At 46.1% G+C, this 25,027-nt stretch overlaps 2 protein-coding genes across 3 annotated transcripts in view; both read left to right on the top strand.

Moving 5' to 3' along the window:
* CHAT (choline O-acetyltransferase) overlaps positions 1-5,785 on the top strand; it is a 56,022-nt gene extending 50,237 nt beyond the window's left edge. The window contains exons 14-15 of the mRNA XM_077126486.1: positions 3,649-3,786; positions 5,508-5,785. Of these exons, the coding sequence (XP_076982601.1) occupies positions 3,649-3,786; positions 5,508-5,777 (408 nt within the window). The 3' untranslated portion in view covers positions 5,778-5,785. The remainder of the gene's footprint in view (positions 1-3,648; positions 3,787-5,507) is intronic.
* A 10,182-nt stretch (positions 5,786-15,967) lies between these two features.
* Positions 15,968-24,413, top strand: C13H10orf53 (chromosome 13 C10orf53 homolog). Of its 2 annotated transcripts, none has more exons than XM_077124363.1 (3): positions 15,968-16,103; positions 23,182-23,301; positions 23,825-24,413. In XM_077124363.1, the coding sequence occupies exons 1-3, from the start codon at positions 16,007-16,009 to the stop codon at positions 23,887-23,889; spliced, it is 282 nt and encodes a 93-aa protein (XP_076980478.1). In that variant the 5' UTR covers positions 15,968-16,006; the 3' UTR covers positions 23,890-24,413. The 2 variants fall into 2 exon arrangements, with proteins under 2 accessions (XP_076980478.1, XP_076980479.1); XM_077124364.1 differs by lacking the exon at positions 23,825-24,413 and adding an exon at positions 23,387-23,473.
* The last annotated feature ends 614 nt before the right edge of the window (positions 24,414-25,027 follow it).

Genomic DNA, 25,027 nt, shown 5'->3' with positions numbered 1-25,027 from the left:
ACAAGGAGATAAACTATAGGAGAGAAAATAGGCTAGTCTGGAAAGACCAACATTCTAAATAATGGACTTTTAGGAAGAGAAATCTTGGGGAAGGGGGCCGTCAGCCAAATAATTTGAGAAAATTCCCCAGGAGGACTTGAAGGACTTGAGCTTCCATGTTGAGAGAGCCCACCAAATATCTTGCATAATAGAGGAAAGATACTCATAACAAGGACATTCCACAACACTAAAGACAAAGATAAAGTTCTAACCTCTCTCAGAGAAGAAGAGAAATTGAACACAATGATCAGAACTAAAAATGGAATGGATATCTCAATAGCAGCACTGGAGGGTAGAATACAGTGAAGCACGCCTTCAAATCCTGAAGGAAGATGATTTTCAACACACACTCCATACCCAGCCAAACTTCTATCAAGCTTGAGGGTAATATTTTCAGACAAAGTCTCAAAAAATTTTAGCTATTAAGTACTCTATCTTATAAAGTTCCAGGTGGATGTAGACTGCTAAATTAAGAGAATAAAACATAAAAGAAGTGATGGGCTCCAAAAATCAGAAGGTTCAACACAAGAAAGAGGAAAAGAGACTCCCAGGATGATCAACAGCTGTTCACCTAGAGAATAACCAGCCTGTAGAGGAGCTAGAAGCAAGAGAAGGAATGAAACTGATAGATTCTCCGGCAATATATTTTAATGTGTTGAGGGAAATTTTGCACTTCTGGCTGAGCATTTAAGAATCAATAATGGACACATAGAAAGCCAAGCAGGTGGGAAAAAAACCAATTTAAATAATTTAAAATTGTCATGAGACTCAGACCTTGTGGAGTTTATGGCATAAGGGGAGGAAAAAAACTAATCAGTCATTCAATTCTAGGGGGAAAAGATGGATGAGAAAGGAAATCTCATCCTAGTACACTACATGACTCTGCTTTGAGTACTTGCATACTTATAATCATGTAAGTGCTGAATGTTGATAAAACAACAAAGAGTTTAAGCATAATTCTATGGGGATGCTGGGGTGGCAGTGTGTTTGAGGAGAGGGATATAATAGAGCAAAAATCTCATCTTCTGTAATAAGATTATATGAAAACCTGAAAAAATGCAATAATGGCAAACAATAATGGCAACCAAGCATACTATTTAGAAGTATGGAAGTAAATGTCAAAAGAAATAAATAAAAAGGTTGAAAGTGGTTGCTTCTGAGGAGTGGAAATCAGTGGAACCAAGGAGCCTTTGGTTATTGGGCTTTTTAAACCATATAGCTATATAATTTTGATGCTCATTTAAAATTTTTATGAATAATCTGGTAGAAAAATATCCTCCAAAGCATCACCATAGGATTCAGTTGTATTTATTTTAATTTGATGAGAGCACGGGACTAAGAGGGCTAGGTCGTAGAGGTGTGGCAGACGAGGGCAAGGGGAAGATGTCAGATATAAAAAAGATCCTTAGTGGGTAATTTGGTTCCTAGCTGGCCACCGAAGGTAAGGGAAAGGAGAAAGAAGCAAGAGACCCCTCCCCCACCCCACCCCAATACCTCAAATATATTCCGTGGTGATAGTGGAGGAGGGCAGTCCCAAGAGAGGAGCAAGTGTGGTCCAAGCCCCCTACCAGATACTCTCACAGTGACTGATATCTGCCCTGAGGACACCATGACCTCCATGGGGCTGAATCTATGACTCTCTTTTTCTCTACTGCAGCTCCAGAACCCAGCAGCCGCAGGCACATAGTAAGCACTCAATGCAGATTCCTTGAGTCAATGAAAGGCTGAATGATGAGCCATTTTATTCATTACTACTCATGGTTCCAGTCCAAAAAATGTGTTAACTCAACCTGAGTTGCCACAGTTAGTTCAGTGATGGTAAAACGGGAGGAGGGTTGGCTGCTTCCCCAAGTAGCTGCTTTTAGAAACCCACACAAATCAGAGAACAGAGAGAACCAGAGGAATCAAAGGCAAACTCTATTTCCTAGCTTAATTCAAAGTTCTCCTCCTCTTTCTGAGACAAGCTGAGATTGTCTAACTTCTTTTTTTCAGCATAGAATTAGGTGGGCTTGGAGTGACTGGGGCCTCTGTTTCGTCTTTATGCATTTATTCTAAACTGAAAGGGAGCAGCTGCCAAATCCCACAACGTGCCTCATGAATTGTGATCAGAGGTGTCTTCCTTTGGCTCCAGCAAAGTGGTCATCTTATGTAAGAGTGAAACTCACAAGAGTTACTTACAATTACTTGGATATTGACCCAAAGGTTATTGCTATGGGCCAAGGGTGGCCCCCAAATCTCCAGCACCCCCCCAGAGTTATCCCAAATCAACACGTAATCCAAGCAAAATCGGTGGGCATGCCATGTGCACAATCTCCAGTGGGAGAGGGGTGGGACCACTTGCTGTAGCCCCATTTCTGGCCACATTTTTACCCATGAGCCCCTCCTACACAGGAACACTGGAGCCACCTCTGCAGTTATCCTATCCTTTTATAAGGGCTTGAATATCTTATGATAAAAAAGAAAAGGTCTTTTATCATTCAACTCACTTCCCTCTTGAAAACATCAAGTGAGCCTCTGGTAAGGTGTCTAGTTCTGGCTTCACAATTTCTTAGATGATAAATCCAGTTTAAAGTGCACTGATTCTGGGTCCCTGAAATAGCAGCCCAGTTTAAGTCTCCCATCCCTTGTTCCTTGGGGTCTTGGTGGGGTGAGAGCATCTGCCCACTGATAGCCTAGGAAGTCCCAAATGATGCATAGACAGAGCACAGCAGTTCCTGACCCAGCTCACATCCTTCTCCCCAAACTTTCTCCATGTCTGAGCAGGTTAGTTCTGGGACCCACACCAGCCACCACACTCTTTTCAGTTGTAGCACCTGACAGGCAAGCTCACCAGGAACGAGCTGGGACAAGGAGTTCAGGCAAAAGCTTTATTTCAGGGAGAAACCAAGCCAGCCGGGGCAGCATTTCAAGAGACAATCGGCCGCGCAGAGGTGGCAGGGGATAGGGTTTTATGGCTTAAGGTTGGGGATTGAGGGCTAAGGTTAGGTAAGGTTCTATCATCTAGTTTTCAGAATTAGGGTGTTAGGTTAGGAGTTGGCAGTGCATCACTGATAAAGTTACAATTTAAGCGCTACCTGAAGCATGCAGGGTTGTAACTGTCTTCTACTGGAGGGTGGAGGTTTAGTAAGGGGGCTTATTATAAGAGAGCAGTTGCTAGAGGGTGAAAAGGTGCAAGCTAGGGTGGGAGAGCTGTTCGAAATATTTGCCAGGTCACCTCAAGGGGGGAAGGGGTCCTGTTCTCTAGGCCTAACAGCACCCAGACCAACAGCAACCAGGCTGTGGGTGTCGGGGCTGGGGTGCGGGGACGGTGGGTGCCTGGACTCACTGACTTTTGATCAGAACAACCTAGAGTTAGACCCTAAGGTGCTTTAGACATATTCTGTGCAATTGGAAAGGTGCCAAGGCCCAAGGAGAGGGAGGCCATTGTGTAAAGCAGCAGGCAGGTCCCAAGTAGCCATCTATGCACGACGTCAGCATCGAGCCATGGGTAACCACGTGCCTGGCCACACTGCTGTCATTAGTCTTGTGTTGTGGACTGCAGAGCAGGGCGAGGAGGTGGTGAGCGGGACCCTGTGTCATGTCTCCTGTTCTTTGTCCCATGCTGCCCAGGCCATCACAGGGATGGCCATCGACAATCACCTGCTGGGACTGCGGGAGGTGGCCCGGGAAGCATGCAAGGAGCTGCCTGAGATGTTCACAGATGAAACATACTTGACAAGCAACCGGTTTGTCCTCTCTACCAGCCAGGTAAGGGCCAAGCGTAGCCATCGCCCAAGAGGCCACATGCACTTAGTGACGCCAGTTGGCTTTCTAAAGAGCTTGGCGATGATGTGCCCATTGGTCAGAATCACGCACTTTCTGACTCAGCTTCCTATGTGCTACGTCACCTCCAGCACCACCATCTAGACTCTCAGAGCATTGGGTTTCCCATCTTCTATACGGGAATAAAGTAGGCTTTACCTTACGCAGAGGTGGAGGCAGAATGGAAATCCACGTTTTGTTGCCTTTGCCGTCATGCTGTGTCCACCTGACAGGTGTCATTATATCATGGTGACCATAGGCTCCGAAGCCGGACAGGCCAGGAGTGAAGTCCCAGCTCAACCAGATGCAATGACAGGGGTAGAAAACCCCACACCAAGCCTGGCATGGCGGAGGCCCTCCAAAGAGGCCACCAGCGTGTTTATAAATGGCCACATGATCAATAGCATAAGATTAGCCTTCCAGCCCAACGCTCTCCTTAGAGAGAGGCAGAAGGCACTGGGCGGAAAATACCCCCAATCATCATTGTCCTCAAACCACCACATCTGCAAAAGCCCTGGATGCAGCCAATAAAGGGGGCTGATAAAGTTGCGTGAAAGGATAAAAGCCCATTCGGTGATTTGATTTTGTCATTACGGCAGTTAGCTTGCAGGCATGAATAAAAGAAGGCAGAATACAGCAACATAAATTCTTCAAGAACCCATCCATGGACAAAAAGTGTTTTGAAATAGCTTTATGGCCTTCGGCTGTCACAGGGCAAATTTATCTGACAATGTGATGACTCTATTAGCAAGACTAATAGTAGTTCTGCCCCATTAAGATGGTCACAGTCACTTCTGAAGGCCCAAGTAGACAACGCCGGGAAACCTGTGGGCTTAAAAGTAACCGTGCCCTGCCCATGCCCAAGAACACATTCTATGTGTTTCCCTTAGGACCAGCTAATACATGTAATCTGGGACGTGGTGCTATTTTCAATGGGAAAATAGCATTCACAGGTCGAACATCTTCAGAAAGACATTTTCTGGGTTTGTGATCCCAGTTTTAAAAATCTCAGCACTTCTGAACTCAAAATGTATTAGAAGTGCATAACTAAAACTCACAGTTAATGGCCGTCTTTGAAATTCCCGAAGCTGGGTAATTGTGCATGGCCAGGCTGAGGGGAGAAAATCAGACCAGCCAGGCAATCTTGACAGTAATTAAGGATCTGGGGGAAGTCGACAGAGAAGACAAGCTAGATTTCCTCCAGTTCATAAATTACTCCCACCGGGAAGCCATCTCACTGTTGGGTGCCACCGGGGTGCCATTTAGTAAATTATGGTGATTGCTTTGGTGCCTCAACCAGCCCCCAGGCGAGGAAGGAACTCAACCCAAGACCAGTACCAGGGCACTCAGGGAGATACTGACTCCACAAACAAAGCAAATTCCACTATGGGGAGTGGGTCTGTTGCCCCCTCCCTCTGGCATTGTGCATCTGGATGGGTTCATTTCTATGATGCTGGCTGTGTCCATTCATGCTGAAACAGTGGGTTTGTTTGGCTAATTCAGTCAAACACACGGTGGAAAATAGTGGACCAGAGAAGCAAATATCCATTTGAGGTGGCCCGGGGTGGGGTGGGGGGTGGGGGTGGCGCCTGAATGCCGGTGTTCTAGCTGGCTGGCAGGTCATGCCTGAGAACAGGCAGCTTCTCAACTAGCCTCTCCTCCCGCAGGTACCCACGAGCATGGAGATGTTTTGCTGCTATGGTCCCGTGGTCCCCAATGGCTACGGTGCCTGCTATAACCCCCAGCCAGCCAGCATCCTGTTCTGCATTTCCAGCTTTCACGGCTGCCATGATACTTCTTCCACCAAGTTTGCCAAAGCTGTGGAAGAAAGCCTCATGGAAATGCGAGCCCTCTGCAGCCCGCCACAGTCTGCGGGGCCCCAAGCACCTGCGGCGAAGGAAAAAGCTGCCACGTCCAGCCAGGGGCACAAAGCTTGATTCCTTCCGTGAGGTTTCGCCTCCCCCAAGCCCAGCCTTCTGCAAGCCCCCACTCCTGTCCTTCAGCCCAGCTTTCTGCAGCTCCCCCAGTCCTCAGGGCCCAATTCACAGACCACACGGAGGCACCACACAGAGCTGCGGTTTGGGGAGAAATATGTCTCTTATTGTGCATGGGAATCATCCCTCTCCAAGGCACCCTGGGGCATGTGCCCTGGGACCTAAGGTTCCCTGGGCTCAGGGGCCACCTGGGGGAGGTGGGAAGCCCTTCCACGTTCCTCTGGAAGCTTCATGCATTTGCCTCCATCGCCAGCAGGACCCAGAGTGTCCAGGTGATGTTTTTGCACAATGAGAGAATGAATCCCATGCAGCGTACCTATATGAATCACCAAGGAAGCGCTCACTCTGGGTCATTACCTTTTATCTTCTGGGGAGGAATAGGAGACTTTGTTTTCAAATTCCAGGCAGTCTGAGCATGATGTTTGGGATGGCCTCGGTTGAGCTTTTCAGTCCTGTAACCACCACCTGACCCCACACACCGACACAAAGAATGCCCAGTGCAGTGACCTGGGCCCACAGATGTCTCCTTTTCCCTTCGAAGGGCAACCTTCAGTTTGAGTTCTAAAAATCTGGTCCAGCTATTTTGAAAGGGGGAAAAAAATATGATCTGTTCTCTGCTTCCCAGGTGGCACCGCGGACAGAAATGAGCAAACTGCACACCGCGAGCAAACAGGCGGCTGGTTGGGAGGTGGCGTGGGGGTGGGGGTGGGGACCAGGCTGCCTCCCCAGGGTCCCCAGCCATTGTGCTTTTTCTGGTTGCTTCCCCAATCCCCTTCCCACAATGCATGCCCCCATGGGTGGTCTGGTTTTTTAGTGGCGGGGAAAGAGGGTTGCTTTTTCTGTCTTGTTTTATTTGTTTTCAAGAAAACTGCTATGATGTTGACTTTAGAAAATGACGGTAGAGCATCTTAAGCAACTTTGGTCCCAGGGCATTGTCTAGGGTTCTGACAAAGACTGGTGCAGAGACGAGAGCATGGCCCTCTGCGGGCCTGGGGAGCTGAGGGCAGACACGGGAGGGCCGGCGGGGGGCGGCAGCGGCCAGTGCTGCAGCCAGCACCAGTGGAGAGGTCCCATGGACACTTCAGAGGGAGCCAGCATTGAGATTGTGCTGAGGGGCTGTGATCGCAGGGAGGCGTGATAGGAGCTTCTGTTTGGGGTATAATTTTATGGGCCAAGGAAGGGAAATGGGAAAGCAACCAGAAAACTTAGAAATTGCAAACAGCGGAGGGTAGCTGGCCTCTGCAGAGGATACTGAATTATGGTGTGTAACCCACGTGGGTGGCCTGGAAAAGCCCCTGGATCCTGCCGTGGCCCTCCCCCCATCATTCCAAGCGCTCCCCCCTCCCGGGAACCCTGGCGTGGGTCCCATCTCGTGGCCACTGTGAAAGCGCTCTGCACTTTGACCCCGGTTGAAGCAGGTGCCGCTGTAGTGGGGGCAGGCTCTTTGACCTTTGCCCAGCAATTTGAAAACTCAGACTCCCTCAAGCTCCTGTGCATTCCTCCGGCCCCTGGATCTCAGGCTGAAAGTGAGTTCCAAAATAGGATTTCTACTGGATGGTCAGGGAGATTTGGCCACTGCCCTTCGAATGTGCAAACTTCAGTCCCTGCTCCCTCCCTCTGAGGTCCACTTTCTCACTGTCCTTGGGAAGTTGCTGGTGAATACCCACAGGTCCCAGGGGCATCGGGGAACTGGCAGTTCACCTGCTGTAAGTTGGCTCAAAGCCACTGTCCGTTCTTACCAGATGACCGGAGCAGAGATCCGAGTTCTATCCTGGGCTTCCCTCCTGCCGGTCTGGGCAGGCAGAGAGCTGGGGCTTCGGGATCGGACAGCCCCGATGACCTTGGCTGAGTGGTTTAAACGCCCTCCAATGTGAAGGGTCCCTACCTTGCCAGGTGATGAGGATTGGAGCTAATGTGTGCAAGCAGGCAGCGTGCCCAGCGTCAGACTGACAGTTCCCCCAGTCAAATGCATTGCTTTATGTGATTTCCTTTTAAAGTACAGACACTGGTCTGACCAAACCCAACTCATATCTGCTGTTGCCTAAGCACAGGGATGGGTAACTCACACGGTCTGTTCAGGAGCAAACCATGCACTGTGTGGACCATGAGAAGTGCGGCTGGCAGAGCTTGGCAGGAGGGAATGCCTCTCTCTGAGGAAGGGGCCGGAAGCTGGTCTTCCCCCTCCAAGAGCAGGTGGGTGCCCTCAGTCTTTATGCAAAGGCAACACTGAGCCATGGCCATGCGCAGCTCTGCGGGGACCCTGGTAAGGGAAACTGCTCAAGTGTCCCCAAAGAGATGGGAAATGAAACCCGGAGAGTCATTTTAGAATAGCAACATATAATAAAATTGTATGTGGCCACCTTACAATACTGCTAAGTTGCCAAAATATATAAAGTTGATATTTTCGTTCTATTTTTATAAAATAGTTCTAGATTTATGGCAAAATGTACATGCGTATTTATAGGCTTTCCACTTTAAGTTATAGTTTTGTGCATTAAAGAAATATATATGATTAAAGAACTCTACACTGAAAGCATTCTATTCAAACTGTTTAAAGACCATGAGCCTGTATTCAATAAAAAGTAATACTGAGAAAGATGGTGTTCGCCATTGTCTCTACCCAGAAATGCTATAAAATATTTTGTTGTAGATTTAGTGAGCTGGGTCAACAATTCATTTGGTCTTTGTCTAGGAGATGAAGGGGCAGGGAGAAAGAAGAGAGGGCCCTCTCAGTCTCTCCTGCTGTATGGCATGCTGCGGGAACAGAGAAGCTTCCCAGGATATTTAGTGATCAGGTTGTCAGAAACTTGGGTGTCTCCACTTGGGTCCCTCCACCTGGGTATCTCCACCTGGAGACTCCACCTGGGAGTCTCCACCTGCGAGTCTCCACCTGGGTGTCTCCACCTAACATGTCAACAGCACGGAGTAGAGGGATAAGCTCCAGGCTGAGAGGCTGGATGCCCAGTCTGTGAGTCCAGCTCTGCCTCTACCTTGCTGTGGCCTCTAGGTAAGTCACCTGACCCTTAAGCCTCTGTTTCCTCATCTATAAAATGGGAATGTTGAGGTTAGCACAGCCCATTTCCAGGGATGTGATGAGATGGTCTGCATGAAAACAGAGGAAGTGATATAAAAACCTAGCATCCTCGTTCCGGGTCCACAGAGATAGGTGCACACAAGGTCTCTTCCCCGGTACAGCACACAGATTTATACAGGCTGCAAGATCTACTCTGCAGCTTCACAATCTGCAGATCCAGAAATGCATTTCGTCCAGATGGAAGCCCCAGAGCATTTCAATCAGAGCCCAAAAGGAACCTAAACTATATGGAGGGTGGGAATGGAGGGAAAAGAGGGAGAAAAACAGGATCAAAATAACATGGCTTTGCTCTTGTTAATATCATGTGGTCCCCAAATAACCAGATCTAGAGAGACAGACAATAGCGGGGGAGAGAACAAACAGGCAGGCCAACCCCCAACACGCAAAATAATCTACCTCCTCTTTATTGTCTCTAAAGCCCCCGAGGGGTAGATGTTGGTATGTTCCACAAAAATGCAGGGGAGACTCTCTCCTAGAGTCTTTGATAAGAGCACCAAAAATTTTCAAATTATTACTAAGCAGTTCTCCTTGGAGAGAGAAAGGAAGACTGGTGCCTTGGGTCCTCTTTATAAACCCAACCTGCTTTGTTCCTTGTCTGAGTTTTCCTTCCAAAGAAGCCTCTCAAATCATGAGATGAATAACATGCCATTTCTGGGAAAATCTGACCTCACGTCACCGAGGAGGACTCTTCTAAAAGCGCTATTCTCCCTTGGCTCCTAAGGACCAGTTCTCTTCTTATCATTCTCCTATCATCTGCTCCTTTCATCTCTAGGAGTGTCTCTTCCTATTCCTGTCCCTTATTTGTTAATGGACTGCGGGTCTCTCCTTGGTCTCTTCTCTATTTCTATTATTAAGGAGCAGCAGTATGTGAGGCTGAGCTCATGCAGAAGGAACCCCTCCACCTACAAAACATAGACGTGAAGGGAAAATTCTTTCAAATATATAATCGAGTGCAAAATAAAGAAAATAACTCCTTAAAATCTGAAGAAGAAGAAGATGGAGGAGGAGATGGTCTAAGACGGAGCAGTAAATGGGAGCTAAAGATGTGTTAGAGCAGACACAGAGCCTAGCAGATGGTAGCTGGGTTCATCACCTCTGCAAGTTGAGAGGACGTCACTCCACCTATGCAAGATGGGAAGCTGCTGCTAAACTCCCTATACAAAACTAGAACTTCACAGAGGTGTCCTAACCCTGTAAAAAAGGACTAGAAAAACTTTCCCCCTCAGCCCAGGGAAGCAGCAAGGAAGCTTGCCGTCCCCACTCAGGACTGTAGATGGGGGAGAGAAAACATCCATGCAAAATTAAAACTCATGCTTGTGCCATCTGCGGATGCAGAGTCTGAATTTATACAACTTTGTGTAAAGTAGGAATTCTAAGCCAATGATTGAAAAAAAAGTTAGCCAGTATGTCCCAAATGAAAAAAAAGTTAGCCAGTATGTCCTAAAGGGTCTCAGTAAGATCAAATGCATAGCCACTTTCCACAACTCTGGACCCACTGAATGCCCGTGATGGGAAAAATACTGCGTTATAGATGAGCTCACAGTCAAAATCTACAAACAACAGGATAAATGACTCATCAGATAAAGCAAATTAACATCACAAAGGATAAGTCTTACATTACAAAACTGGAGACAATAGATGCATGGGGAGAAGCTATGAAATTGGTATGTTATGATTTTTAAATAAATTTAAATGCAGGGAGGATAGAATAAAGAGTTCCAATAAACATGAAAGAGTTCTAGAAAGAGAGATGAGAGAGAATTGGGAGAAAGCACTCTTCAAGGAAATAATGGCTGAGAATATTTCAGAATTGAAGAAGCACATATTTCCAAGACTCATGGAAAATTTTAAATACTTAGAGCAGATGGATAATAAAGATAACTTACATCGAAACCTCTGAGATATAACATAATAAAAGTGATATTTCAGGAAAATATATAACCTTAAATACATCAGAAAAGAAGAAAGAGTGAAAATTTACGAGCTAAGTATAACTCAAAAAGTAAGAAAAAGAGCTACACAGTAAACTCAAAGAAAATAGAAGGAAGAAGATATTAAAGATAAAAGCAGTTATTAATGAAAGAGAAAATAAGCAATAGAGAGGCTAAACAAAGCAAAGTTTAATTCTTTGAAAAGACTAACAAAATAGATAAACCTCTGGCAAAATCAACCAAGGATAAAAGAGAAAGGCAGAAATAAATAATAGTATGAATAAAAAGCTGACATAATTACCAGAAACTGGACATTAAAAAGTTATCAAGAGAACATATCAGCCCCTTCTGACAACAAATTTGAAAAATAGATAAAAATGTAAAATACTTTAGAAAAATATAATTTACCCTAACAGATGGAAAAAGGAATAAAATATCTGGAGAGTCTTATAGATCTCAAAGAAATTGAAGAAGTATTTAAAATCTTCCCTCTCAGTTTAAAATTTCAACAGTGTATAAAAAAGATAATGCACCATAACTATGTCAGGTTTATCCAATAATGCAAGGTAGATTAATATTTTAAAATATCTAAATATCATTTATTCATTATAGTTTAAGAAAAAAATGTCAGGATCATTTTAACAGATCATGAAATGTAGTCAATAAAATTCAAATTATTCATAATTTTTAAAAAACTCTCATCAAAATGGACTTTGAAAAGAACTTAGCCTAAGAGGCATCTACAAAACACTCACAGTAAATATCATCCTAAGTGGATGAAATGGCGAAAGTATTCTCTTCCTTTTAAAATCAGGATAAAAAGAGGATGTTTAATAATACCACTTTTCATTTGCCAATGCACTAGAGATTCTAGCAAGGACAATAAGATAAGAAAAAGAAAATAAAGGTTTAATAAAGGAAAGAAAACTTACATTGTTTTACAGTTGTCTACCTAGAAAAACCAAAAGAATCTATAAGTAGATTAATCTAAACAATAAAAAGTTGCGGCAGTTTATTGCATTAGTCAGGTTGACACATGGACCTAACCATCACAGTTACATAAGATCAATGTATTAAAATCTGTTTCATTTAATACACCAGCAACAAACAGTAAAACAATTTTTTAAAAAAACATGGTTTACAATAGCACCTAAGAATAAATCTAACAGAACAGATGAAGACGTATACATACGTAATTATAAACCTTTAGTGAAAGATGTTGAAGAAGAACTAAATAAAGGAGAGATATTCCAAGATTCTGACCAGAAAGAGCTCAGAAAGATGCCAGTTTTCCCCAAATTGATCTTTAGATTCAATGTGACTCTAGCCAAACTCTCAACAGAGAAATTTCTGGTTCTGAAAATGGTAGACTAGTGAATTCCAACTAAGCTAACTGAAGACAGCTAAGCAATCTGGCATATATATATTAAATCTTCTTATAAAGTATGAAAGCTCTAACAAGATAGGAATTACGAGATCAAAATCTGGGAAAGGATGAGAAAAAGTGAGCATAAGTCTGGGTCTGCTTTTCCCCTGGAGCTATCTCGTGATCTTGAATAGGTGGCCCAAAGCATGAGCTGCAAGTTTTTAGTTTATCAGAACTAGTACAAAAACTGGAACCCTGGTAAGCCCCCACCCTCATTCTGCAAATATACTAAAGGGCTGCACTACAGTGTTGAAATAAACCAATCTGTACATGGGCTGCAGCCCCGTCATCCAGCTGACTCAGAAAATCTCAAGCCCCAAAACTGTACTGAGACAACCCCAGATTGCTAGTGTTACCAGGACCCGGCAAGAAATGAATTAAAATCCCCTACAGAGGAAGATATCATCTTAGACCTCAAATTATTTCTGTAAATAGTTTTTCCAATCCAATGTCCAGTACATGATTATAGTAAAACAGTCACTCTAGGAGACAAAACAAAATGAGCAGAAACCAGGAGAACAGAAACAAAGCCACAGTGTCTCTGTGTAGGATAATTCATAAGCACAGACTATAACGATGTTTCCTGTGATAAAGGAGATGAAGTTAAACCTAAAGGAACCGAGAACTACAAACGATGGCAGTGCAGATTTGAAAAGGGACTAAAATAAAAGCCTAGAATTGAAAAAGAAATAACTGAAGTAAACAATTGAATTGATGGTCTTAACAGCAATTAAGATACAGCTGAAGAGAAAATTAGTAAACTGAATTAGAGGTAAAAATGGATGAATGAATGAATGCTATCCTAAAAGAGCATGAAAAAAAGAGAGACAAACATCAAAGAGAAGAGACATAAAGAAGACACAAGGTCTAACATATACTTAGCTGGACTCCCAGGAGAGTGACAATGCAACAGAAGTAATATGTGAAGAAACAATGGCTGATTTTTCCAAAAACTGACTGTGGTAGTTTGAAGTTGTAATGTTCCCCAGAAATGTCCATGTTCTTATAATCCATTCCTATGGGTGCAGACTTATTGTAGGTGGGAACTTTTGATGAGGTTATTTCAATTGAGATGTGGCCCACCCAATTCCAGATGGGTCTTAAGTCAATCAGTGGAATCCTTTATATGAGGATAAAACACATACAGAAGCTAAGAGATGAAATTAAGAGAAGCTCAGAGAGAAAAGTCCTGGAGAAACTAGGAGGGGACCCAGAGAAGGTCAGAGAGGAAACCATTGTAACCGGAAGCTGAAAGCAGCAAAACCCAGGAGTGAAAAGGACTATCAGATGCCAGGCATGTGCCTTCCCACATGACAGAGGTGTCCTGGATGCTGTGTTTAGGGTCCAGGTATCATCCTCTTGATGCCTTGAGTTGGACATGTTCATGGTCTAAGAAACTAAATTGCAAGTCAATAAATCCCCATCGTAAAAGCCAACCCAGGGTGGTGCAACAGTGGCTCAGTGGCAGAATTCTCACCTACCATGCCGGAATCGAACCCAGGTTCAATTCTCAGTGCCTGCCCATGTGAAAAAAAAAAGCCAACTAATTTCTGGTATTTTGCATTCCGGCAGTTTTAGCACACCAAAACACTGACCAAAGGACTTAATTCAAAGTTTTAAGAAGCATGAAAAATCCCAAGATAAATAAAAAGAAACCTACACATAAATAACTCATAGTGAAACTACAGAAAACCGGATATAAAGAAACCCAGGCAGCCTTGAAAATGGAATAGTAACAAAACAATAACAATCCTCATAAAAACATTAGCAAAGATCCGATGAAAAATTTAAATTCCTAATAAATAAAAATGCTAAGGTAAGGTGAGATGTTTGCCTTTTAAAAAGAGCACATAGATTAAGGAGAACCAGACAATAAGCTCTTCCAAAGGGATGTGGCCAACTTGAGCCTAAAAGAAAAATAAGAACATTTTGCCTACCGTTGTGCCCCCCTCTACAGCCTCCTCTGCTCCGCTGTGTTGGCGAACTTCGAACTTGCTGTTTTCTGTTGTGCAAAACATTAATGAGTTGGGAAAATTACATTTGACCAAAACAACTACAGTATACTGTGAGCATTATTCTTTTATTTACCAATCAGATAAGGACAATTCTCCTTAAAGAAATGTGTGGATAAATTACAAATACAGAATCAAAACACACAGCAATAGCATATGAATTGGGAGAAAGATTAACAGAAAAGTATTTTCAAATCCTTGCCCTGTTCCAAAGAAGGGTCTTTTGGTTTGCTAATGCCATCAGAATGCAATATACCAGAAATGGATTGATTGGCTTTTGCAGAAGGAATTTATTAGGTTACAAATTTACAGTTCTAAGCCCATGAAGATGTGCAAATTAAGGTATCAACTAGAGGATACCTTCTCTCGAGAAAAGCTGATCGTTTCTGGGGTTTCTCTGTCACATGGGAAAGGATGTCTGCTGGCTTCTCCCTTTGGTTGGTTTCCAAAATGGCTCTCTCAGCTCCTGTAGGTCCTGGTTTCTCCTGGAGCGTTTCTTTCTCCGGGGAGAAAGCTTAGCATCTCCCAGGGAGTTTTCCTTCCTAGCTTCTATAACTCACTCAGTTCTCTGTTCTCTCTTAAAAGACTCCAGTCAACACATTAAGACCCTCCTGGAATGGGTGGGGTCACATCACCATGGAAACCACCTAATCAAAAGTTCCCACCCAGCAATAGGTCTGCCCCCCCCCCCACCCACCCCAAGATTGGATTAGAAGAAATTACTTTTCTGGGATACCTAAGAGTTTCAAACCAGTACAGAGAGTTAAAAATATCTACTAATATCGATTTTTAGAAATCAAGGTATGCTGTAATTAGGAAGGGAATGTTGGTTAGGTTGGGCTAATTGCTATAATACACCCTCCCAAATTCTCAGTGGTGACATGCAAATGTTTTCCTCTCGCTTTGTCACCTACTAAGGTTGATGAGGCTGGATTCCACGCAGCTATTCAGGGGCCCAGGTTCCTTCCAGGAAGTGTCTGTCATCCTCTGGGGCCGGAGGCTCCTTGGATCCCCGCATCTGGCCGCAGGTGGGGCAAGAAGGAGGCAGCAGGTGCGGGTAGCCTTTCTAGGCCCGTTCCCAGAGGACCGACGGACTCCCTGAGGCTGCCCTTCCATGAACAGAACCGCGCCAAGCAAATGGAGGCGGTGAACTTAGCGCATCGACCCGCCTGATCGCTTAACGAGTAAGAGAACAGAAACAACTTTCACACAGAGGCAAAGCAGTATCGGGAGAAAGTTATTGAACCAATCCAAAAAACAGGCAAGAAAGGGGAGAGAACACAAAGGTTTCCGATCCAAGCCACCCTCCTTGGGAAAACCACTTGGTCTCTGAAGTTCTGTTTTGTAAGCTGTGGATAATAATGCAATTGAGTTATAGGGAGACAGTATGATGTTTCAGTGGGATAATCATGGAAAGGACTTAGCACGGTGCCTGGTCGTGCTAACTGTCGCAGACATCCACTATTGCTGTTATTACCACACCAGGGTTTTACCTGGCACCTGGCCTCCAACCGGCCGCACAGTGAGTGTTTCTGGCACCTGGGAAGGGAGATTTCCCAAGGTGGGGAGGATTGCCGAGCCCCACCCGCCCAGCCTGGGCCCCACCCACGCGTGTAGCCACGCCCACCCCAGGGCGAGGAGGGCCGTTGCCTAGCAGCGCATGTTGCGCGGCAACCGTATGGGCGGAGACAGGCGGGTGGGGCCCGGCTATGCCCAAGGACGCTGTGGTCTACCTGCGCTACGGGCCGTACAGCGCGGTGGGCCTGTCGGTGGAGCACCGCACTTTCCGCCTGGAGGGCCTGCAAGGTGGGCCGCCGAGGGCCCCTGTGAGCCCACTACACTCTGTCCGCTGCCTCCCTCCTCCTTCAGTCCCAGATTAAGTGCCACTGCCTCCAGGAAGCCTTCCCTGACTTAGCATCTTCTTCAGCGCTTCCACTGCTTTCATGTAAGAATGAAACCAACACGCACTGTGAGTTAAGAGTAGATGTCTGAGCGGAAGATAAAAAGGTTGGAGTCACTGACTTGGACGGGAGATAAATTATGAATGAAAAGCCAGCCAAGGACTGAGCCTCCACACATGCCCAAATCTAGGTTCTTCCAAACAAAATGCTGTAGGAGTTCAGAGGAAGCAACATTAGTTTGGGCCCAGCAATCAGGGAGGGCCTCTTGGAGGTGGTGGCAGTGAGTTGGGCTTTGAAGGATGGAAAGGATTTCAGTCAGTAGAGAATGTGGCTTTACCCTGGCAGCGACTTAGAGTCCCTGGGCTTGCTATAGCATTTCTTTACAAACAGGGTGGGTCTTAGGCCACTGGAAAAGAACCTGCATTTAGGCGTCTCTGAGCCTTTTACTTCCTCTCCTGGTCGCCAGCCTCTCGACTTAGCAGGCTCTCTTTGCGCTCCTTACTGCTGCCACAATCAGCAAGACTATATATAGAAATCAGTTAGATCATTTACATACCAGGAGTGCTTTGAAAGCAGAATGCACAATGAGCGTGCCATAACATTGTTATAATGTATATTTTACAAGTAATGAAAAAAAAACATCCTGCAAGCTCTGTCACCTCTTCCTGGACTTCCCTCCTCCACAGTCCCTCACTGTTCTCTTGCTCCCCTCTTAACAGTCTTGGCAGGGAGATGGCAGAAGCAAAGGCGATGAACCTATCTCCCACCATTTGAAGCTGCGTGACCAAAGTCAAGACCACGATACTTTGACTTTGTGAGATTTGGTTTACTCATTGGTCAAATGGAGATGATTTTTACTTCGCTGGTGGAAAAATGCACATAACATACTAAACAACACACATTCACACAGTGAGGACTCAGCCATTGCTGAGTTTTCCCCCAAGGGAAATGTTTCCCCCAAGGGGGTCCTGGGTGGGGGGACAGCACAGCTGAAGGGGTGTCTTAAGGGAGCAGTGAGCAGTGGGGCTGGCTGTAGGACGGTGTCCAACATGAGTCAGGCTCGTGCAGAAAGTCACACGTGGCCACAGGGAGCCAGCGAATGTTCCTGAGCTAAAGAATGGTCGGTCAGGCAAGTGCTTTAAGAGGCCAATTCGGAGGGAAGAGGTTTGGAGAGAGGAAGTGGGAGAAAATGAATTCGGGTGAAACTATTAAGCCAGTTGGAAATGACATTCTGAAGTTCAGGAGAAAGATGAAGGTAGGCAGGCATTTAGCCATCTGTACGTGATGACTCCCAAATTTTGATCTCCAGTGGGGACCTCTGGCTGCCAGGGTATTTATAGGGATCGCAGACTTGATATGTCTAAAATTCCCAAAGATGTATCCTGATATGCCCTGAGCCAGCTCCTCCTGCATCCTTCCCCATCTCCGTTGTCAGGAGTCTCATTGCTTCAGTTACTTGGATCAAGACCTCTTCTCTTGCTGCTGCACTCCCCATTTAGTCTGTCAGCAAATTGCATCAGCCCTGCTTTCAAAATGTGTCCAGAATTCAACCCCTCCCTGCCACCCACCTCTTCTCTTCTCTCCAAGCCGCTAACAGGGCTTGCCTGGGTCACTGCCCGGTCTTCCTGCAGTCTAGCCTCAGCTCCAAAGCCAGGTGACCCGATATACCCAGATCAGAGACATGGCTCCTGCCCCAGACACCAGCCCAGCGGCTCCCAGCTCATTCAGAGTAGAAGCCAAAGACTCACGATGGTCCATGAGACCTCCCAGCCTCATTTCCTTCTGCCAGGCCAGGCTCTCTCCCCTCACTCCTTCTGCTCTGACAGCCAGCTGCTTGCACCACGAGATGGGCGTTGCTTTGCCTCGAATGCTCTTGTCCCAGGACTACCTGGTCCCTACTCTTGGTCTCTCAGCCTTCAGCTGGGTCTTTCTCAAAATGCCAACCCTTCCCCTTGCCTCCCTCTGCCTTTTCTCCCTTCCCTCCTTTTTGTTTCTTCTTAATGCTCGTAGTATCCAACATAACGTATATTTTACTTACTCCCTTTGTTAATCTTCCCCCTGTGTGCTTCAGGAGGGCTGGGAATCTTGTCTGCTTATCCCAGTGCCCAGAAGAGTGCCTGGCATACAGGCCAGGCCAGTAAATAGTCGTTAAGGCAATGAACCCCCATGGAGCAGAATGCTGCAACCTAAGAGAAGAGGCTTCAGAGGAAGCAAGTGGAGACAGGACAGACAGCAGGATGTTGGAGGCAGTGCCTCTGAGGGATGAGAGAGAGCATTAAGAATAGCTAGACAAGGAAGGGTTGTGAGGTTAAGAGAGCCAGGAGGTACCCAGGAGATCCAGGAGACTTTGAAGAAGAAAACGGCTAATGGGCCACTGAGCAGGAGTCAGCTCCAGAGAAGGATGAATTTGTGGTTGACAGAGAGGCTTAGGGAAAGTGTTTCTCAAACACTTGGGCTGGGGGGGTGGTACATTTCCCTAGGAACTCTGCAGAGTGGCTTGGCAGTGTCTATTAAAGTTAACCACATGCTACGGAGTCTAGCTGTTCCGTTTCTCAGTATCTTCCTTATAAAACACGCATATGCACAGAGGTGCGCACAAGGTTTATTGCAGTGTCCTTGGTGATAGTGAGAATTGGAAAACAACCAGCAAAAGACTGCCACTGTCAGATCTTTGTTGTGGGAAATACAATACAGTCATGAAAAAGAATGCAGCAGGCCTGTGTGTCTCGGCAGGCTAGCTGTCCAAGACGGAGGGTTAAAAGGAAAAGGCACGTGGCACAGTTCCATGCACAAGTTGATCCTGTTTCCATTTAAACAGACAAAGGGAGAGAGAGAGAAAGGGAAGACTAAAGGGTGATATTTTAAAATATTTGTACTTTACTTTCCTGTAACTTTGCAGCTTTGTACAACAATCATGAGGCTACATTGCACTTATAATCTGAAACAATTTTTAGAGTTTCCATTGTGTTTTTTTTTTTTTTTTCCTGCAAGAGTGTTTTCAAGAAGCAAGAAAGGGCATGGGCAACCCCGTCCATCTGTGAGAGGACTGGGGTTGGGCAAAACCGGTGACCCCATTGAAAGTGGTGATAGGATTCTTGACCGTGGACGGCAGACTCAGGAGAGGGTGGGCTGAAAGCTGCAGGGGGAGAGGAGCAAATGGGGACCAGACAGCAAGGAGAGAAGGCAGCAGGTACGGGCTGCACTTCCCGCAGTAGGGAAGGGACAGGAGTATTTTAGGAAGCTCAAAGCGAGAATTGTTATAGTTGAAGGTGACTTGAGCATGCTCAAGCTATCAGCAGGTGGTTGATTTTTAAAGTTAGCTCTGCACATCTCTGAACGGTGAATCACATAATACTGGCAGCCGATATTTACTGAGGTTTTTGCTTCCTGTGCCTTACCCCCCATCCCCTACACTGACATCCAGAGAGCCTGGAATAGGAAAATCCTCTTCTGAATCTTGTATTTTCGCTAAAAAGCACTGTCCTTTATCATTTCCTGAGGCCCTTCCAACTTCAGATATATGCCTGAACTTTCCTGAACGTACTATCACCTTGAGAAATCTGAAACTTATTTTTCTTTATTACCCACCAATTATAGTACTTCACCAAAAAAAGAAAAAAAAGAAAAAACAACCCACCCTGCAGGGGCCTACATACTGATGAAACTAAAACTTAACAGAAGTTCGAAGTGAATTCCCTGGCCCTGGTTGCTTCTTGCCTGCTGTACCTCCATCTGCCAAACGCCTCCACTGAAAGGAGCTGGAAGGAATTTAAAGTGACCCTTAAAAATGAGACACACCCTCCTTCAGTTAAGACACCCTGTGTGCCCCATCCCGATCCTGGCTGCCCTTTGGTGGCACCCGATGCTGGTTTCTCTCCGGATGCCTTGGCTTCCTCACCAGCAGCATTTAAATCCTCGGCAGATGGTGCCCAGTTCCACTGGCACTGAGCCGAGGGAGGCTTTTCTGGATCCCTTCGGTTCATCTGGGTCCCCCTTGAAGGATGAGGTGCCACTTCAAAGCGGCGGGCGTCCCGTGGGTGGTTTACCGCGTCTGCTGATTTATGCTGGAGTTTAGCCACCGTCTTTGCAGAGACTTTGTTTTGGGACCGGGTGGGGTGGTGTATATTTATCTGACCTTTCATTGAATAGACAGCCCGGCGCAGCTCATGGGGGGCGGGAGGGGGGAATGAATTGGGTCCTCCGTGCAGAGAGGTGGCATTTGGCTGAGCTGCAGGAACGCCGGGGCTCATCGGTGTTTGATCCTTTAAGCCGGCACTTGCCTCCCCGCGGCCGGGGCCAGAGCGTCCTGCCGGGCACAGGAGAGGGGACCGCGGGTGAACCGGGATGAGACCCGGTGGGGGCCCTGAGAGAGCCCAGCTATCGCTTTCAATCCGTGAGAGTCAACCTGAAGCATTCGGGGCCCAAAGTCTCTGGGATTGAGCAGTGCTTTTGCTTATCCATGGAGCCTGTGTTTAACGCCAGGAGGTGAGGAGGGGGTGCTTTGTAATAAGTGAGGGAGACGCAGACCCTGGCAGGACCAGAGAGCCTGTGCTTTGGGACCTCCTAGAAAGAAAGTCAAGTGAGGGATGTCACACTCTTCACAATTTAATGCTGTCCGGAGTTTAGATATACTTGGAGAACTTCAATGCTGAAGTGAATTTTTTAAAGTCTTTTGTAATGGAAACAATTTCCCTATAATTTATCTATTTTGTAACTTTGTGGTACAGTAAATATCCATCGTGCCACAGTTGTGCTGCTTTTCTTTCCTTCCACGGGCATGCTAAAACTCTTGTGGATTTTGTGTTGGAGAATTTATGTATTCACCGTGTGAGGAGATGAGGTATAAAAGCTAACCAGGCATAGTGAAAAGCACAAAATTTAGAGCTAAGTGGTCTTGGCATGAACCCCTATTCTACCATCCAGTACTTGCGAGCGAGTTATTTAACCTTTCTGAACCTTAGTTTTCCTCTTCCCTAAAATAGAGATAACTTGTACTTATCTTGAATGTTTGAGGTATTGGGCAAGTTATTTAAGCTTTTTGAACCTCAGTTCTTATTTGCTCGAGTATGAGGCAGACCCCCGTTATTTGGCACCTTACTACTCCGTGAGGTGGGTTGTTTGGTGTAAAAATACCTCTTTCTCATACCCACACACTGTGGCATGTCTGAGGGACGCTGTCCTCCTTAGGAAACAAACCCCAGTGCCCGGGGGGCCCTGCAGGGGGTAGGAGCATAAGGGACTGGAGGCCAACTTGTACCTGCCCGCTTGCAGCTTTTCCCTCTCTGGCTGCCCCTCCCCTTTCCTGAGGGGCCACTGCGGGGGGAGCCTGTGACACCCCCTTGCTCCAAAATCTCTGCCTATGAACTGCCTTTCTGGCTTCCTAGATGATGAACTGGCCGCTCAAAACTGGCCAGACTGCTTCATTTAGACTCGCCCTTCATCGGCCGACACCAGGTCTTCTTTCAAAGATGCCTAAGAATAAGCCATGTTGGAAGGATACAATAAATAAGCCGGAGAAGAAGATGAGGCCGTTTGTTTAGCAAGCAGCGAGAGCTGAGGCAGGGTCAATTAGACGGCCCCGGGCGCCCAAGGAGCACGCTTGTGTTAATGGAGACCCTCGCTGAGTCACTTTCTCAAGTTCCTTTCCAGAAGGGAAATTAAAGTCACGCAATTAAAATGTTCACAGTCGGGGCTGGATGTTCTTGAACTGATTGAAGGATGAAGAAGTGGACACACCAATATTTCGAAATGGTAATTGTCTCTGCAATTAAATGCAATTAACTGGCATCACTGTCTGCTTTTTTTCCGCAAAAAAATTGATTGAAACGCTAAGACTTGAAAAATCTTGCCCCCCTGTCCCCAACTGATCTTGTTTCGCATCCTCACCAGAATTCTCACCGATGTAAGAAGGCTGCTGAAGGTGAGGAGATAGCACTTAATGTAGCAAGAAAATTGGGGCACATGCTAGAGAAAATGGATTTCTCATCATTCCCATGTACTGTTCATTTCCACAATAGAGATGAAAGCTAATGATTTTCCCCTGACTGATCCCTGGAAAAGGGAGCACCAAACACAAGTGATAAGCAGTTTCCAAAGAAGAGAATAAAAGCCAAGTCCATTAGCTTTTATAAAAAACATTTTTTCTGTTTATTATTTTAGAAACCTGAAAAAATGCTAAAGAATAAAGAGGAAAGAGGGCCACGTAATCTCCCTCAGAGAGATAACCACTGTGTGTTTTCTTCTCCCTTTTTCCTATTACATATATATTTTTCGATTACTATTGGCTATATACATATATATTTGTACCCTGATTTTTCACTTAGAGCACAAAATTTTTTTCTTGCCTTTTACAAAGTCCATGAACTTTATTTTAAATGTGCAAGTGGAATCTCACTTTTCAGACTTACCACCATTTACCTGCCCATCATCTTGTTATTGTACATGTAAGTTATAGTCATTTGCATTTATAATAACACTGAGATTATATATTATATTATGTGTTTCTGATTTTTTTCCTTAGGAAGCTTTCTTTTAAGTGGAACCCTCTGGGCCAGAGACTATCCTCAGTTTTCTGTTTTTCCTTTTTCTCTTTTTTTTTTTTTGAGGCTTTTGGCACGTACTAAAATGGTCTTGTAGAAGGTGACCGATTTATATTTCCGTCTGCAGCATAAGACATGCCTAAGCCCCGACTCCTGTCCAACACTTGTCGCTGTAAGAGCACACCTCTTAGAAAACCCAGAAAGGCTCTTTCCTGGACGAAGCTTGCTTGTAACAGATAGGATGGGTCTGGAGGCAAATCTCAAGGGAAACCTGAATTGCCTGGCCCTCTAGCTCCCTGCTTCCCAAGGCAGGTGCCCATAAGGCAGCCGAGTTACCCAGGAACAACCAGAGAGCAGACCAGCTATGGTCTCAGTGAGGACAGGCCCACAGGGGGCTAGCCTGGAGGCTAGCCCCATTGCGCCCCTCTCCTCCCCCCTCTGCAGCCGTGTTAATGAGAGATGGACATGAGGTCATTTTAGAGAAGATCGAGAACTGGAACGTGGTGGAGCTCGTGCTCAACGGAGAGGTGGTTTTCTGGTGTAACATCAAGGACCTGGAGTTTGGTAAGCCCTGGGCGAGGTTCCCAGCCTCCCCCACCCCACCTCCCGCCCCCGAGTAAGGTGCTTGACGCCCTGAGGTTCCCTCCAGAACGCTGCAAGCAGAAGAGGTGACAGCAAGAAAAGGAAGCGTTAGCCTCAGACTCCCAATGAGATGGATGATATGACCTGTGTTAGGTATGGCATGTGTGTTTTATTATTATTGTTTGCTTTCAAACTGTTCTGTTCCATTTGATGATTGTATCTAGGCTTGCTAAGCAATTAGAGCTGAAAAGCCAGCAGTGTGAGTGGCATTATAGCAACATTCTAGGGAGCTCTGGCTTTACCCTGGAGAGCTTCTGGCCTGGCTGGCGGGCACAGTGCAGACCGCACTGGGCTCCTAAGTAAAAGCTTTTACAATCTACTAATAATCCGTGAAAGGTTCGTTAACCCTTTACGTGCCTGTGCCTTTTGAAAATGCACCCCAGGTGGAAGCTGCATCAAACTGTCCGTGAAGTTGTCCCAAAGACCTCTTTCTCTGTTTCCCCAGGCGGCGACGGAAAGCTGGACCCGCTATGCGAAGAGGCCAGGCTAGCTGTGCTAAAAGCCTACTAATGCCCTCACCGGCAAGGCCATCTTGGGCCGGGAAGGGCAGCGTCACCGATAGTTCTGGATGAAGGTGGCCTTGCCGGGGCCATGCCAGCCACAGCAAATCCCCTCCGGCTGGCCCCCAGCCTCCGCAGCCTCCCCCCGTTCCTCACCTGGCTGCAGGGAAACAGGGCCCCACAAAAACAACGAAACCACAGGATTTGCAGCACCTCTCCATCTTGACCCATAGGGAGAATCCTCCAATATCAGCTACGCATTGCGCTGAAGGAAATAATAAAATGCAATCAAATAACAAAGCACCGTCCCTTACTAATAACGCGCAGTTGCCAGAAGCGTTTGAGATTCCGTTCTACAGTAGGCGAAAGAGCCGGGAACAGGCAAAATTAAAAGTTGCAGGGAAATGTGTACCTTGGAAGGTCTGAACCAAAGTCAGCACTGCCATTTGGAAACCTGATTACTCGGACAGATTTGTTTCTAGCTCCCCATGGAATAAATATTTTAAACTGGCAATGTAAAAATGACCTAAAGTCAAACCTCCAGTTATTCTCACTTAAAATAAGAGAATCATCTGCCTTCTATGGGATTCCTCCGTGTGCTGAGGGGAATCCGACCAGGTGCGGGCACGGGGAGAAGGGTGAAATGACTTCCCTGTCCCTTTGGAGGAAACCACAACCCCACAGAAAGCAGGATTCCACTTAGGGTCAGTGTCAAAAGTGAGCCACATCGAAACGATGCCGTTTTTACTTTCACACCCCCCTCCCCAAAGTGTAGTCTGGGTTCTCAGGGGCAGATACTGATCTAGCGAAGTGAAATGTGAGCTCACAGTGAGAAAGGCACCGCATCTTTTGGAAGAAAGATGGACCCCTTCACAGAAGGTTCTGGAACCCTTGGAGCCAGTGTTGAAAGTGCTGAGGCAGAATCACCATCACACCAGAGTCCCAAAGCCTGCCCGAGACGCCGCGAAACCACTTGTGCACCTGCCTTCTTGTATGTGATGAAATGGGGGCTATAATTTAAAAAAAAACAACCCAGCCCAGACTTACCCAATTTGATTCAGAGATTACAAATCACTTAGGAATCTTTGGAAATAATTAACCATCCTTACTGAGAAACCGAGGCTAAAGAAAAGGCTTCCGCAGCATTC

The sequence above is a fragment of the Tamandua tetradactyla genome, chromosome 13 (genome assembly GCF_023851605.1).
Source record: "Tamandua tetradactyla isolate mTamTet1 chromosome 13, mTamTet1.pri, whole genome shotgun sequence".
In the NCBI taxonomy this organism is placed as follows: domain Eukaryota; kingdom Metazoa; phylum Chordata; class Mammalia; order Pilosa; family Myrmecophagidae; genus Tamandua; species Tamandua tetradactyla.
Note: the sequence above shows the minus strand (reverse complement) of the source record. Positions and strands in the feature narration are given on the sequence as shown.